Source organism: Alosa pseudoharengus, unplaced genomic scaffold (genome assembly GCF_046254945.1).
Source record: "Alosa pseudoharengus isolate Yale_2024_CS ecotype anadromous, Long Island Sound unplaced genomic scaffold, YU_APseudo_1.1 YU_APseudo_1.1_scf_9, whole genome shotgun sequence".
NCBI lineage: Eukaryota > Metazoa > Chordata > Actinopteri > Clupeiformes > Clupeidae > Alosa > Alosa pseudoharengus.
Window position 1 is genome coordinate 16,533,978 of NW_027468881.1, and position 17,093 is coordinate 16,551,070.

At 44.9% G+C, this 17,093-nt stretch overlaps 1 protein-coding gene across 2 annotated transcripts in view; it reads right to left on the reverse strand.

The window, feature by feature from the left end:
• Positions 1–17,093, reverse strand: part of nol4la (nucleolar protein 4-like a) — a 47,056-nt gene that overhangs the window by 22,994 nt on the left and 6,969 nt on the right. For both annotated transcript variants that reach the window (XM_076275505.1, XM_076275504.1), the window contains exons 2-4: positions 9,147–9,299; positions 5,914–6,025; positions 4,385–4,494 (exon numbers count right to left, since the gene is read on the reverse strand). In XM_076275505.1, the coding sequence (XP_076131620.1) occupies positions 4,385–4,494; positions 5,914–6,025; positions 9,147–9,299 (375 nt within the window). The remainder of the gene's footprint in view (positions 1–4,384; positions 4,495–5,913; positions 6,026–9,146; positions 9,300–17,093) is intronic.

Below are 17,093 nucleotides of genomic sequence, written 5' to 3' on the forward strand. Positions count from 1 at the left end.
GCACCAAGTGGGGCATGGCATAATGGTGTGCATGAACAAGAGATGGGGTTGAGGAGAAAGAGAGAGAGAGAGAGAGAGAGAGAGAATGAAAGGGAGAGGAGGAAAAAGAAGGGGAACAGCAAGAAGAGCAGAGAGAGACCAAAGTCAAGAGAGTCAAGCATAAAGTACATGGGGATTTTGAGGTTAAAGGGGAGGAGAGCATCACTGTTCAAAGAAAGCAAAGGAGAAAGAGAAGAGGTGTGAGAAAGAGAAAGACAGAGAGAGAGAGAGAGAGAGAGAGAGAGAGGTGGAAATGGAGCATGGGCTAGGAGGAAGTGGGACTTCTGGAGGAGCTTTTTTGAGGGCCTAAGAAGAGGCGTGACATAAGAACAGGGGGCCTAATGTGAGCTAAAGACACACTGATGGGAGGCTGAAGGCCGGATAAGAGCAGGACATAGAGGGAGGAGAGAGAGAGAGAGAGAGAGAGAGAGAGATGTATGGGACAAGTGGAGGGGGAAAGGGGGATCGGCTGGTAAACGGTCTGATGAGTTGAGAGGATTTAGCACAGAAGCTGCTCCTCCAGCTGCTCAATCCTGACCAAAAGAGAGTGAGATGGGGGTGGAGGGGTGGGGTGAGAGGCAGCGAGAGCGAGAGACAGAGAGAGGGGGGGGGGGGGGGGGGTGAGAGATGATGAGTGGCAGAGGGTGTGTATGTGTGAATGTGGGGGGGGGGGGGGGGGTTCGAGTGATCAGAGAAGGAGGATGGGAGAGAAAGAGAGAGGGAAGTGAAATGAGGAGGGAGGGGTGAGGAAAAGATAGTTGTGAGGAAACAAAAGAGTAAGGGAGTGTGTGTGTGTGTGTGTGTGTGTGTGTGTGTGTGTGTGTGTGTGTGTGTGTGTGTGTGAGGGAGTGAGAGAGCGAGAGAAACAGAAAATGCAACATAGTGATGTCACTGCATTTACCTATACATTAAACCATTGAGCAAAAGCTTTTATGTAAAGTGAATGAGCTTTTATTGTACAAGTGAGGCACAACCTGAGCAACAGCAGAGAGGGGCGTGACAGAACAAAAGTGTGACAGAGGCACTTCACAGAGAGAATGAGGAGAGATAGTGATGGGGAGACAAACAGGAGGAGAGAGAGAGGTCCTGATAATGCACTGTGATGGGCACTGACTGTGGTGCTCTGGACTAAAAGCAGCGGCACAGTGCTTTTTAACACTGTGTTTTTAAGAGCGTTAACCTCTGTGTACGCCTCCAGCCTGGTTCAGTGGAGCAGAACGGCGTGACCCTAATACACAACCTCTGACTCCTACCAGCATGGCAGGCAGCCACACTGACTGCCCCAGTGAGACTCGACGCAGCTGAGTCCAGTTCTAGCCCTCTACTGTGGCATGCTTCCTCTTTCAGAACACAAACCCAAAAGCATCTCACTCAAACCTCTCTCTCTCTCTCTGACACACACACACACACACACACACACACACACACAGCCCCACTTACAGCTTCCTCGCCTACTGGCAACAAGGAGACAAACCTATTACAATACAAACATGGATTTCCTACAAATTGTTCCCTCCCTCCCTCCCTGTCGTTGACACTTGTGATGCTCAGAACAGAAGCCAACCAGCCCTTAGAGCATGCAGCTGCACTGCAGTCAGCTCTGAATAATTTGAAAGCTCTTTTTGCAGGTAACTTGACACGTGAATTAAGGGAATTTCAACAACTAAACCCAGTTCCCCTATCAGACTGTTCAGCTGAGAATTAAGAATTGGTATGCGAAAAAAAACACCCTAAGCACCAAAAAAAAGTATGCAGGTGTAAGTACAGACCACAACAATATGTTCAATAAACCTGAAATAATGCATAGCACATCTGATATCAAACACACGTAAAGCCTATAATCGATTCCATTAATATATCTTATTTTAAGGCATAATAAACAAACATAGTATAAGCAAAAACATAGAGTTGCGTTAGCCTAAAGAGTAAACTAATAGGGTAGTACGAACTAATCCTTGCAGGCCGGTACGATTAAAGTTTCCGCAAACACTGGAGAGCACAGTTCTATCCAAGTGCTCTTGCAGAAGAGAATGCGCAGGGGGTTAAAACATAGATAAAACGAATTAATTCTTTAAAGGTAATATATTATTCAGGGGGGGGGGGGGGTATTTTGATCGCACCATGAATGCATTCATGTGCATTTAGGCAAAAGGTCAAGACATCACACATTTGTAAAATGTTAACTGCAGCTACAAACCGTTCAATTCTGCGCGTGTCAAATGACAAATGCAGTCTCAGAAGCGATATTTCCAACAAACGAAACAACCCAAATCTTGAATGAAAATTGCTATACATTTGGAAATGTATGTAAACACATCCAATATTTCTCTCTTTTTTTCTTTAGCTCATACACTAACACTATAGGAGCAGCTTGGAGCTTACCTTAACAACAACGGATTTGTCCCGGAAATATTTCCAGCACACCGTCTATCACGGTGAAAGAATGCTGTTCCTGTTTTCTAGCCTCTATAACCGCCCGGTAATTTTAGACAATATCCTGTCAGTGTGAGAGACATTGGACCCTGGGCGTCTCTCACGGACTTTCAGTTCCGAAGAAGGAGGAGGGGCTTACTCGAGTGACGTCAGTTGTATTGCCATTGCCCTCTCTCTGTCGATTGAATGGATGCCTATGCACTTGATTGACAACTTTGACCCCCCCCCCCACCAAACTTCCCTTATCTCCTCCCTCTTTGTTCTATAAAGCAACCTACGTGCCCTCGACTGAACAGTCTATTCTCCTGGCCTCTGTACTAATTAGAGCCAATAATATTTGCTTGTTAAACCATATTTCTCCATTTTTAACAGCCTGTTTGTAACTGATACTAATGAATGCTGCTTTGCTGATGTGGTTTGTGGTTTAAGACAAATGGACTCACAGACAAATGCTGCTCTCTAGTGAATCAATCAGGAACAGTCCCTCTACCAGCAACATTCCACGGGTCATATTTGTGTTATCATTCAGAGCACAGTCTGTTGAAATTCTTTCTGATGTTGGCCTTCGCACATCAAGCTCTGACGCACATGCTTTTATTCTATATCTAGTAGGCCTAACTGTATGATGACGACAAGATAACTCAAAAATGTATGCCCCACTTCACAATGGAAAACAATAGGCTGCATATTAGATCAGAACTACAAAGACTGTACATCAAGAATCCCCTCCTCCCCACTTCACTGGCCTTTTCTTTACTTAACAAGACTGATCTACAGACACCTTCAGTAGGCTACATATTAGTTGCTATTTCAGGTAGTAACTGTTGCTGGGGCAACCCATTTACCTGGCTACCAACACACTATCTTACAGACCATATAGATACCTTATGGAATGTTCAGAGTGTGTGAGTGTGTGTGTGTGTGTGGGTAAGACGAGAACTGGGAAATAAGAAAATGCTTATTTTTATGAAGTGCTCTTGCAATCCTTCACAAACTTGCATACTGTGATACTTTAAAATATGGTGGCATTTTTGTTGTGGTGAAATGCATATAGCCCACAGAGAGCTGTAGGAACTCATATGCTTTGACTGTCAGCACCCTGAAAGTGTAGAGGATCGGTTCTCTCATTAAAGTTTAATCAAAGTCATGTCAATAAAATCATGTCAATGTTTATCTAAACAGCCTAAAAACTAAGCCTACATTCTGTGATAAGATGAAACAGTAACAACCACTGGCAACGCTAAATAGCATTTACTGAATCTAACACAATATCTTCAGTGCTAAAAATGCAGTTTGCCTTTAGTTTCAAGACCAGCAGTGATGCAATTAAGGGAACAAAGAGAGTATATTCCCAATACATTGTTCTGAATCTTTAGATACAATCAAAGTCCTTATAATGTCTCTGATATGGTTTTGAGTATATTAATTATATTGTTTACATTAATAACCTGACAAAACACAACAAAATATTTGTAACCTCAAAGAAAGCACATTAATAAAATGCACATGATTACTGTAAAAGTGGATATTTATAGTATATTATTCAATTGTCAATACGATTTTTTTTTGACAGAGAATGAAGCAGTATCTATTTCTTGTTTGTCCTTTCTTGAATGCTGAGGGCCCTTATCACGATCATCATCATCATCATTATCATCATCATCATCAGACCACACTGAATTACTTCTATAGAATAAGATGTGTACAAAACCTGCAGCAGGGAAAGCTCTGCCAAACCACCACCATAAAATATTCATGGGCAGCACAGCCATTCTTCACTACAGAGCACTGTGTTGTGTTTTAATGCCTGTGATCCACACCACCATGTACAGTGTTCTCCATACACTCAAGCTTTGGGCAATGTTGTCATGCTTGCACACTGAGTGAGAGGAGAAGCACCCTGCTTGCTTACCTGCTCATTGGCATTCATGCACTGCAGTTTCATCTGCTTCAGGTAGGTGGCAGTAAGAGGCATGTTATAGTCAATGAGGTCTGGGACCAGAGAAGTGGGACGGTCATTTTCTGTAAAGGGAAAAAATGAAGAAAAAAACACACACACACACACACACACACACACACACACACACACACACACATATATATATATATATATATATATATATATTAAAAGTGTTTCGTCATGTTGTAACTAAACTGGTGTAAAATATAACAGATCAGTTTCTAAATGTGATTTATAAAACAAAATCCTTCAACAGGCACGTACAGGGAATTGTTATTTTAAAGAATAAAATCCTCACACATTATCTATTCAAAGACAGAGCAACAGAGCAGTTTTATCTAAGAAGGGATTGGATGTCCATGGAATAAATCAATACCATTCCAGAATGCTAGTTTCAGAAACCCACTTTAATGTGTCCTCCAGATTCTATTAAGGACCATTGTTAGAGACAACACTAACAAAAAAAAAACACTTCTGAAATAGACTAATTAAAAATGACAAGCAGAAATTGATTAATGCAATTTTCATGAATTTATATATAACGATTTTATTTTTCAGATGCTATGGGAGGCTATAAAGTCGACCATAATTTTACAAGGCCATCATTATTGGCAGTACAGTGATTCGGCATGCTCATGACAGCTGCTTCAGAGAGCTGTGGTCTTGACACCCCTCTGCTGGCATGGTTAAGAACTCTGACAGAGTTGACTACCAGGAAGGCTCCACTGGTCCAGATATTCATTGGTCCAGAATAGGCAATGTCTCTACAATTACTTTAGTCAATTTTGTTTCAAATTAAAAAAAATCCTAATACATTTTTTGCGACTACATTTAGCCTTTTTATAAGAATAATGTTTTATTCTTTTGTGTACAAGCCAAAGAAACTAGACCTGTATAAAAATCCGGTTACAAATAATTAATAGATCCGCATATGGATACGTCACAAGTGGACTCTAATCTTTTGGCAAATTGGGTTAGAGGGCTTTACAAAGCAACAAGCTTGTGTGCCATTTAGTATTCAGTACCCTGGATGTTTCATGGCCTCTCTCAACCGGACGCCCAGACAAGAGGCTCTACTTTCACTTCCTCTGATCTACAGAGCAGAACGGAAGCCCTGAAATGTACAACGCCACAGCCACAAGCCAGGCACTTCTTGATAACTAAGAACAAAGAAATATCTGGAATAATCTCTTCCATCAAAACTCTTAGCTGCTTAAGTGGTACAGATGAAATATGCTAATGGATACTGTGCATAGATGTTTACAGGTTTAGATGCAGAGATGAGGTGAAAATTAATTATAATATTAAATCTCACAAACGTCACTGATTGTACTTTACTATGTATTAAGCACATCTTACCTGATGGTTATCTTAAATTTGATGTGTGCGTGTCAATATATGTGTTAATGTCCCAGGGTATACAGCAGTGAGTGTGTTGTACATGCATATGAATGTTGTGTCAGTCCATGTGGGGGTCTGACCTTTGAACTCTGCAGTGCTTGGGTTGATGTGCATCCTCTTCTGGCATTCTCCACAGCTCATCAGGAAACGGGTCACAGCCTCTCTGGGTAAGAAGGCGTATGTCTCTGCAATCTGCATCCAGGGCAGAGATGTGACGGTAACACAATGAGACCAGCACACAAACACAAAGGAAAGGGAGCACGAGGAGAAATGATGGGAAGAGGATGAAGTGTAGACTGGACCCCCCCTCCCCCTTACATATTTAACGGACTGAGTGTTTGGTTTCATTTCAAGTGGTCCAGATTCTTTCCATAAGAAAGAATAACTTTGATTAGAAAAAAAGTCATGTTGTTTATGTTATGGGATTTGTTCTCACTTTACAGGAATAGAGACAAAAGAATGGCAAGGATGTGCCAAAAGTGTAAGGTCCTTTGATTCTTCTCCCTGACCTCATACTCTATCAATTTCAAATAAAAATCTACAAAATGGCCTGAGCCCAAACCATCTCTTCTTCCTTTCTCACTCTGTCCCTAACCTTTCTGTCCCTCTCCTTCTCCGTCTCCCTCTCTGCTTCCATCTCTCTCTCACCCTGCTGGCATGTCTGTGCCGTACGTGACCTTCACACACAGGCGCACATACTCACATACACACACACACACACACACACACACACACACACACACACACACACACACACACACACACACACACACACACAGAGGAGAAGCCGGACGGCCAAGGGGAGTATCACGGATGCGTTCTTCTCCTTCCGAGACCTCAGGCAGCGGGATAGGAAAGGCCACCCAAAAATGTGCGGCACCTCCGAGAGGGATACTTGGTACCCCCCCCCCCCCACACACACACACACACCCATCCCACCCCAACCCCCAGCACTGTCTAGTCGGGGCAAGGAGATGAGACGTGACAGGATCTCTCTACAGGGCAAGAGGCAACACAGGGCTTAACTCCAGAGACCAAGAGAGTCCCACGGGCACTGGAAGACATCACACCCCCCCCCCCCCCCAACGCCACACACACACACACACACATCCATGCCACTGTCCTCTGAACACAAACCTCCCCTTCAACTTTCCACTGACAAGCTCTCTGCCACTGGACTGCCTATCAATTGTTTACTTTAACAAACATGAGGTGGTCTCTTATGCAGCCTGTATCCTCTACAGCCCTCTTCCATATCTTTTCTGACTCTGCTATCAAGCTGGCTATAAAACATATGATACCATACAATGAGTCTTTGTTCAGACATGATTTGTTTTGTTCAAAACATGCTGCCAACTGAACTTCATGGGCTTGATGTGAGAAAATGTGTTCATATAATGGCTGATAATTGCTTTTTATTTATAGTGTTCTTAAATTCTTTGCAAGGCAATAGTAAACTGCAGGTCTCAGGAGGAAGCATGCAGTTCCAAACAGCTGCCAGAAGAGGGCGGTATCAAAGAGCAGCAAGCCAGGAAAGCTTGGAGCAAGATGTGGGTGCACAGGAACTGTACATGATTTGTCCTCCCAAACAGCTATGTCTCACTGCAGGCAAGCTGCAAAACGGGTCTGGTTCAAACTGGGTCTTAATTACCTTGCTCAAGCAGCATGCCGTTTGATTGACATATCTCTGAGATGCAGAATGGCTTGGCACAGCAGGAAGAAAAACTGTATACATCTGGGCATTAACAATTGGTAAAGCACAGATTATGTGTATTTGTGATTCTACCACATTCTTGCAGTGTCCAGGTAAGGGTACTGAAAAATCCAATGACACCCAGTCACAGTTAATTACAACCTATCATGGCCGGTTGAAGCCAGATCAAATCAATCCAATCACAAGCAATCACCACTTGTCACACTTTATTACCGCAAGTCACAACCAATCAAAGAGCAGAAAGTTTCGGGTTTTCTTGATCGCCTGATGGACACTAGTCTAACAGGTCTGCCGAGGTTTCCCCTGAATGCCAAATGTCAGGAAAACAGACCTACTGGGCCTGTAATTGCTCTAATTAGGCGATTAGCACAGTGTTTGGCTGGAGTTAGAACCTGACACCTGCTCTCCCACAGTGACTAACCACTGCTCTGGGGACAAAGAGCGCCAGCCCAGGGTGTCTCTTCCCCACCCTCAGTCCCTCACCCTTGCTATTGCCTATACGTGTAACCTGGGACAGAAAGACACAGGTACCTCAACACCTGCTCGGTGTGAGGCAGAAGTAGCAGTGCAAACATCAGGCAAACATATAACTGGTCAAGAAAAAGAATGGAGTTTGAGCTGTTGATTGAGCTCACTGACAGTGTGGCCCTTTTCAAAGTGAGTCAGGCAAGCGTTTCATAGCAGCGCTCCTGGCAGCACCACAGAGGGACGAGCCATTCATTTACTTTACCTGGAGCTCATTCTATCGACAGTGCTGTAGTAGCTTGTGATAAGTCACGCTCAATGGAACATGATTTAGAGGGGGGCGAAAAGCAGATCATAAAATCAGGTGAGAGAAAGAAAAAAAACATCTGACAGTGCCTTTTTTATCCAGCACATTCATGCCAATGCTCAAATATGAGCCAATAGGACAGGACTAGAGTGCCAAATGTTGTTTTATTTCAATCTTTATTCATAAGAGGCCCACAGGCTTAACTTCCTCAAACTCCATGTAAGTGTTTACAAGATTGTACCCTTTTTGCAAAGTAAGAGAGTCATACACAGTACACTCAAATCACCTTTACTACAGAATGCTCTACATACCAACCACTTAAAATAGATAAGACCACTCAGTGCAATAATAGATAGCTGTTTCTTCTGCTTCTAGTGCTACAAGCAGAACCAAATACTGGTTTCCGGCACCACTACACCATTGCAGTAGTCACAATATTTACAGTCTTACAACACTTTCCTCTAAATTTAGTAGGCCATTTGAGAGGATAAACAATACATTACTTTCTCCTGATTGTTTTTTTTTTTTAATGTATTTTAAAATTAACTAAAATATATCATATTAATATAATTTCAATGTATACCTTTATATGTTGGTACATATCATAACATAAATGGAAATAATACAAAACTATTTAATCAACAAGTTGTTATTACGCTACTAAATTAATATAGTAGTATTCACACTATGTTGCCAAAAAACACTCAACTTGCATCCTGCAAAAGTTGCATTTATTCTCTCTAGACCATTATAGATCTATGAGCACCTTTTTCACAATGTGCTATTTAAATGAAAGGTATTGGTGTTTAAGGGAGGGAATTCCTCACCGCCTTGTAGGTCTTCTTCTGGCCCGCATGTTTGGGGGCTCGCCCGGGATCGGCCCCCATCTCCACATGCATGGCATAGATGATGTCGAAGAAGTCCTCCACCACCGCCACTCGCTTCAGGGAGCTGTCCTGGGTCGCGCTGCCGTCTGAACACTGTAAAAGGAGGAAGGGCAGACGGTCACAGGAAGTTAATGAGCCAGTGATCCCTCCAAGAAGACAATTAGCCACAAACACAAAAACACAAACAGTCACATAGCACAAACTACAGGGCTTTGCACAAGAATGATGACAGTAGAGAAGTGCAGTGACCAAGTGTGTCAGTATAAGGAGAGCTTAGACGGGGACAAAACTTAACAAATGGATTGCCTTTCTACCAGATACTTTTAGGGTTGAGAATGTCTAGTATAAGCCTTTCAGAGCTGCGGCAGAATTAATTTTTTCCCCCCTCGACAAGAACTAAGCACACACTCAGCTGAGCCGCAGTGAGAGTCTTGGCACCTTTTTTTCCCCCACACAGCAAGCTGTCTGCCTGATGTCACAGCCCTATACTGTAGCTTTCAAAAGCTTTGCTTCGTTAGAGCATCTCACTTTCCTTGGCTGTGCTGCTTGACTGGTCCTCAGCTACACCAGGCAGTGTGGCTCACTGGGATGTTCAAGGAGGAAACCTTCCATCCTGAGCCTCGTGGTTTTGGCTCCAATTCACCCTGAGAGGCTTTTCCCCACTCAAAATGAGATTTCACGTGCAACTCAAGAGGGTTGGGCAACTGCACTGAGGGACTGTTCAAAACGTGCAAGGGGGATTTGAGGAGGCCAAAATTATATGACGGCCCCCCTGCTGTGTTTAGAAATAACACCTTGGCGGGCAACTGTAAGAGTGCAGCTCCACCTCCTGCTACCATCATACCCCCCAAACCTGCTTTCCATGCAGCTGACCCCGTCACCATGGAAACTAACACCAGGTGTGCAGGGCAGCGGGTCATGTGACACCTGGAAGACCTCAAATCGCTAAGACAACAGCCTTGCTCCGTCTGTCCCACGTGGGCATTTTCTGTTACCTACCCCGTGCTAGCTGGGCCTTTGCTTCTTTCTTTTTCATTTTTCTTTTTTTCAATTTTCTTCATCTCTTTCACAACAGTGTTTCCTGTACCCTCTGTAACATCCTACATGTGTTTTTGTTTTTTTTTAGTTTCCTTTCTTTAGTTCCTGTTTTCTCTCTGGTCTCTTTGTTCTCTTGCTTCTTCTATTGTAATGCATTCAAACCCTCCACCTAGGCACATCATGAGGAATGATATGTAACTTGATGAACACCTTTAGCACATAACGTGACTAAAGGAGAACCAACCATTACTTTCAAATATACAGTAACTGCATAATTAATGCATGCTATTGTCAGGTCCAAGAACAGAGACATAAGGCTTCAAAGCAAACCTTTAAAAGACTTCAGTATTGAATAGAAGAGAAGCTCATTTGTGGCATAACATTTACCCAATAGAAGTATTGAGGGTGAAATGTGTATGTTTTTCTCAATCTGTGTCCCTAATAGGCTATGAGAGTTTTTGTGTCAGGGGAAAATCCCTTGAGTGGAATGATCCCTAGACGTCTATGGGACAGCAGCTCAACGGTTTTTCCCTCTTGTGTCTCTTTCTTTATCTCGTTTGCTCTTCCCCTCTCTTTTACTCTCTTCCTCTTTTCTGCTTCCTGGAGGAACCTCTATCCCTTCCCCTGCTCTGCCACAAACATACTTTTTATATTTTCCTTCCTCTGGCTCCACTTCTATGAACACATTTTCTTTCTTTCTTTCTTTCTCTTTTTTTCTCTTCTTTCTCTCTTTTGTTCTTTCTTTCTTTCTTTCCTTCCCTTTATCTGTCCCACTCCCTCTTCCCTTTTCCTCGCTCCCCTCTCCCAAGTGCCAGGTAATGAACGTTGCTATGGCAACTAAAACCAGCACACAGAACGGGTTTGCTTTAATCCGGCCCTCTCCAGCCACTCTCTCCTTGTGCGTGTGCATGTGTGTGTGTGTGTGTGTGTGTGTGTGTGTGTGTGTGTGTGTGTGTGTGTGTGCTCCCTCTACTCTGACTAATTATTTTTATTTTATAAATTTTAGATTGGTATTGGTATTATTAGCAGTTCATTTCAGTCGCAGTAGTGGAGGTGCTACAGGTAAGACTGAGAATCGTTCATCTCTCTGCCCCAGCTCATTTTTATGGCCCTCATCCTGAATCATCTTTCTTTGTTCTCCGTCTATTCTCTCTCTCTCTCCGTTGCTCAGCTCTCTCTGTCTCACTCTCTCTCCCTCATTTTATTATAGTATTGTCAAGATTATCCCTCTTCAACATGCAAAAAAACTAGGCAAGTGCTTTACATTATATGGAGGAAGAAAGCAAAGCTAGTGGGACACTGGCATCTGACACTGCCCGCCCCGTTGTCAATATCTCTATCTCAAAATCGCTGACATGTACGCATGCACGTGTGCACACTCAAACACAAACACTGGGTGCGTAAACAGACACACAAAACTGCTAGCCATCGCCTTGTTCAGGGCACATCACTGTCCAGAGCAAGACTCTGTGTGACTAATCTGGGCCATGAGGCTGGGGGGTGGGGACGGGCTGGGGCGGCTGAGTAGGATGAGGAGGAGGCACTCATGGCTCGCAGCGGAGCGCCCCCAGCACCGCTGGCTTAGACACGGGACACTGTCTGGGACAAACATATCCTCCTCCCCCAGTGGAGAGAGAGAGAGAGAGAGAGAGAGAGAGAGAGAGAGAGAGAGAGTGGGGGGCCGTGGCTGACTGGGTAAAATTATTAATAATTCCCCAGACGCTGGCCGGTTGGTGATCAACGATGCTGTCACGGGCATATAATAACACTACTCCTTCAGCCGGCAGGCCTCCCTACCTCAGACACTGGACTACACTAATAAGGGTCAGGGAGAAAAATTCTGCAGATCAGAATGGGGTTGTGGGGTCAGGCGTGTGTATGGGGCGAACCAATGAGATTTTCAAAAAGCTCTAACAGGGAGAGGTCCATTATAAGGTGTACGCGAGTGTAATTATGACACCTTACTGTGTCTGTTTAAATAACCTGTGTGTTTAATCATTAAACCAAACTGGCGGTAAAGCCTCGGAGGGGAACAGCTGTTCAATGGCCCAGTGAATATGTGCTTCCCTCATCATCATGTCGTTTTAAAGAGGCACGGCAAAATGTCAGCGTCGGTAATCACCATTTCCTGTGGAAGCTCTCACAAGACAGGAGGACCCTCCTCGCTCCCAATCCCTCTCTCCATCGCGTCACTCTCTTTCTCTCTCCTTCTCTCCGTCTCTCCAAATCCTGCAGGCCCTTGCACTCACCAGACGAGCCATATTATGCTACACCCATCCCTCCCTCACTTCTCTCTTTCTCTCTCACTCCCTTGCTCTCTCTCCCTCTCTCCGTCCCGCTCCAAACAGCTCTGTTGCTAGGAGACTGGAGGGGCTGTTTCGGCAAGCGGCCGCCCCCGACCCCCCACCCCCCTCTGGCACACAGAGACTCGCACATACACACACTCACACAGCCACACACACACACACACACACACACACACGCACACTCTAACACACAGCCGTGAGTCTCACTCTGAGTAGTCCTGCAGACACACACAGACACACACACACACACAGACATACACACACAAGGGCAGGGAGAAAGGGAGATGAGGTGAGGCAGCTGGGTCACACACACACACACACACACACACACACACACACACACACACACACACACACATACAAACACACACACACAAACACACAAAAAAAATAATATACACTAACACATATGCACACACAGACACAGGCTAGTGAAGAGAAGAGACCCGGCAAATATTTAAGATGAAAAGGGCAAAACATCCCGTGCTGAGTAGAGATGAAAATACTGGGCCACAGCAGGCATTATGGGAAATCACTGCCCCATGTGACATACCGTCTCACTCCAGTCTTTATATAATGTGGGCTGTTCTATAATGTACACCACATAATGTACACAGTGCCACTACTGGCTAACGACTGTGCTGTCATATTAGCCCATGGCGAAGATATAGCTCATTCAGTATTCTCATCTGCTGCTATTGCTAACAAGTTGCTGAACATCAGTGTACTGGTACTGAACTGTACAATTCTTATCCTTATAATATCACTACAGGTGAAAACATGTTGTGCCTGTTTCTGCTGTAAAATATGCTCTTGCTCATAATGGCATAACGGCCCAAACGGTTAACCTAAATTACACTGTCATTAGTGAAGACACACACTGGACACATTTTTATCTTGCAGGCTTAAGTGTGGCAATGCATACTGAGCCTGTGCAATGCTAACAATAATCCCTTGTCTTCAATAAACATCAGAATATTTTACAGGACATATTAGGAGCATGTGGTCTTGATTACGGAAGGCATAGAGAAACAAATTGAACATCAGGGGGTGGTGAAAGACAAACATATGGAGAGAGAGAGAGAGAGAGAGAGAGAGAGAAAGAGAGAGCATGCCTTCGCTTAGTTACAAGAAGGAGATGGGAAAGAGGGGGGGGGGGGCGGGGTGTTGATTGTGTCAGCAGTGCTCATGACTGTGATTAGCTCACTGCGAATGTGACAACAGGTCACCTTTTAAAGTCCCATCTCCCCTGGTCGGTCCATCAGTGGGTAAATGGAGGCATAAATTGGAGTGGCCTCGTGTTCACACGGCAGGGGCTGGAGGGGCTGGGGTGGACGTGGGGGATGGACGGGGGGTATTCGACAGGCTGTGCAGACCCACTGGGGTCAGGGGAAGATAGAGTATAATCTCTCGTGCCCCTTTCTCTCTCTTCTCCTCCCTCTCTACACTCGTCATACACTCCTCCCACCCCTCTCCTTCCATTCTACTTTTTCCTTCAGTTCATAAAGCCCCTTCATTAAATCCACATTACGCCTGCCTCTCTATTCTTTCCCTTTATTCTCTCACTCCCATTGCTCCTCTGTATCTCTCTCCCATGTTCTCTCTCTTGCCCCCCCCCCCCCGCCTTTCTCTATTGCCCTCTCTTTCTATCTCTCTTAGAGGAAACACTGCTACAAAGCATCCATGGCCCATCCGGCTGGTGACATTGTGACACAGTTGCAGCATTTGTCAGACCCCTGGTTGTGGAGATCAGGCCTCAAACTTTGCACCAACCCCCTGGCTCTCTGTCTCCGTCTGAAATCAGTGAAACGATTATGATGATATTACCGCAGCAATAATCATCATCGTCTTTGTCTTAATTATTGCTACTGATTATGCTCCTTTTATTTTTCTTTCGCTGCCATCATCATTATAAGCTGCTCCATGATTTCTGCTTTCAATAGCGTCTGAAATATTAAACACTCGCTGTGACAAAAGTGATGTACATGCAGAGGGAATGAGAGGTTCTAGCCAGGGCAGAATGACACGACCAAATGGAGGAAAACGTCATTTTGAGACCAAACAACAGTAGGGATGTGTCGTCGTAGCAACATTGTTACTTTGTAACACCATCATTAACATTGATAGCTGTTTGTTGGGTCACACCCCCCCCCCCTCCAACACCACCCCCAAGCGCACCGCACCCACCTCACCCCTCCCCACCCCACCTCACCTCACCCCACGCCGTGTCACAGTGTAATTACAGGCGGACGGACAGGCGGCCAGGGACAGACAGATACGGAACGCTAATGAGCGGCTCTATGGGCTAATTATGTGATAGGGCTGGCAGCTGGACCAGAGAGAGAGTGGCAACGAGGGGAGGGGATGGGGGGGGGGGCAGGGGTGCACTGGGAGGTGGAGAGGGCGGGGGGGGGGGTCGAGAGAGAGAGGCGCTCTTTTGTCCCACTGCAGCAGCAGCATCCTCCAAGAATAGAGGAGAGGAGGCAGCTTTTATCCCTACAACTCTGCACACACACAAACACAAACACACAGACTTCATTGGTACAATCTCTGTTAATGCTGCCATGCTTCTTGTGTGCATGTCAGACTGGGAAGTTTTTATATGTTGGCTCAAGGATGTAGCCTGTCTTTGGTGCATTTCTGCATACAGTACATGGTGTGGGACACATGAGCATGTGGAAAAAATCTGTACAAGTGAGACAGTATAATATGTATATAAAAGAGCGAGAGAGAAAGAGGAAGAGAAAGAGAGAGAGAGAGAGAGAGAGAGAGAGAGAGAGAGAGAGAGAGAGAGGGAGGACCAGTATGTGGATGGGTGGTTGATGGGGTCTGCCATGCACTCTCAACGACTGAGCCTTTGTGTCTGAACGTCCCATGAGTATGGCTGCACCAGGGTGTACTACACATGTACATCAGAGTGTGTGTGTGTGTGTGGTGTCGAGGGTTGTGTATCTGGAGCAGAGCTCCCACTCTCACACACACGGGGGGGAGGCCTTGCAGCCAGTTAAAAATGGTGTTAATTTCTCCTCCTATGGGAGAATGGAACTGTCTCTCCATGGCAACAGAGGGTGCCGAGGGGAGGAAAAACAGAGCAGTACCATCAGCGACCCTCTCTCTCTCCCTCTCCCCGTCTTTCTTTCTCTCTCTCTCTTTCCCTCTCCCCTTTCTCTCTCTCTCTCTCTCTCTCTCTCTCTCTCTCTCTCTCTCTGGTGCACACACAAACACACAAATGCATACACACACACAAACACACAGTTGTGGACATACACATACAGTACATGTAGGCAATGAGATCACTCACAGGTTTAAAGGATTATTCGCTAAACAAAAGAATACCAGAACAGTGAGTACCAGAGTGGTTGAATGCTGAAAATACATGTATGTTCCTTTCATTTTCACACACACACACACACACTCACACGCACACGCACATACCCACATGCACACACACGCACACACACACACACACACACAAAGGGTCCAACTTGGCTCCATCCATACTCATTAACAGTATTTAAATGTGATGACTTGGAGGCTGAAATGGCAGGGGAAGGGGGATCTCAGATACAGTGCAGTACACCAGCCAGCATCAAAGCAACTCCACTCTCTCATATCCTACTCAAGAAAGAGGCCTCTCACTTACAAGAGACCAGGATGAAGTGGGTCAATCAGGACCTGTGTATGTGTGTCTGTGTGTGTGTGTGTGTGTGTGTGTGTGTGTGTGTGTGTGTGTGCACGTGTATGAATGTGTTCACATATGCACCAGCTCAGTTCATTTTCCAGTCATTTAACAGCTACACAGGCAATCTTTTTTTAACATTCAACACATGCGCTATTTGCAAGTCATTGCCACTTTCTCGAAACTAAAGTGGGCTCTGGCCTCATGTTCCGTTCCTTGTCCTATTTCACATAACTGTTGGGCTGTGCCATGTTCCAGCTGTCCCGTGCCTGTATTACAAATGTGCCATGCAAAACTGTTAGCTCCTATGCAAATGACTCCAGAATGAAAGGGTCCACTATTGTGGCTACAGAGCCTATGGGGTAAAAACATCTATAAGGCAGCGCCCTGTTTGATACTGACTCTGTCACTATCTCTGTGAGCGTGTGTCTGCTAACCCTCTGAAGATGTACGGGTAATTAATCAGTTAGCATAATGAGGTTCCTCCTCCGTTTAAAGGTTTCAGAGAGATGCTAATAAATGGAATTCAATTGTTAGCGATGTCGTTTTCATCCGTTCTGACTGCCTCGACCTGTCTGAGTCACACCCTGATCAGGGTCCCGTGTTGTTACACTGGTTTCGCATATACCCGCATTAAGCCAGTAGTTTTTTGGTTTTAACTGTATAAAGTCCTAGGATGTGATGGCTTAGGTGTCGGCAAAGATCATAGAGACAACAGGAGGTGCAAGCCACTGTTTTATTTTTGACAAGCTTTTGAAATATTGTTTTCTAGCCAATGCAATGCAAAAGAGTCTTTGTTGCTGCCACTGGCCAGAGTGGTTCAGCTTCAACCAAAAACCAAAGACCAGGGCCAAAAGGAGGAGG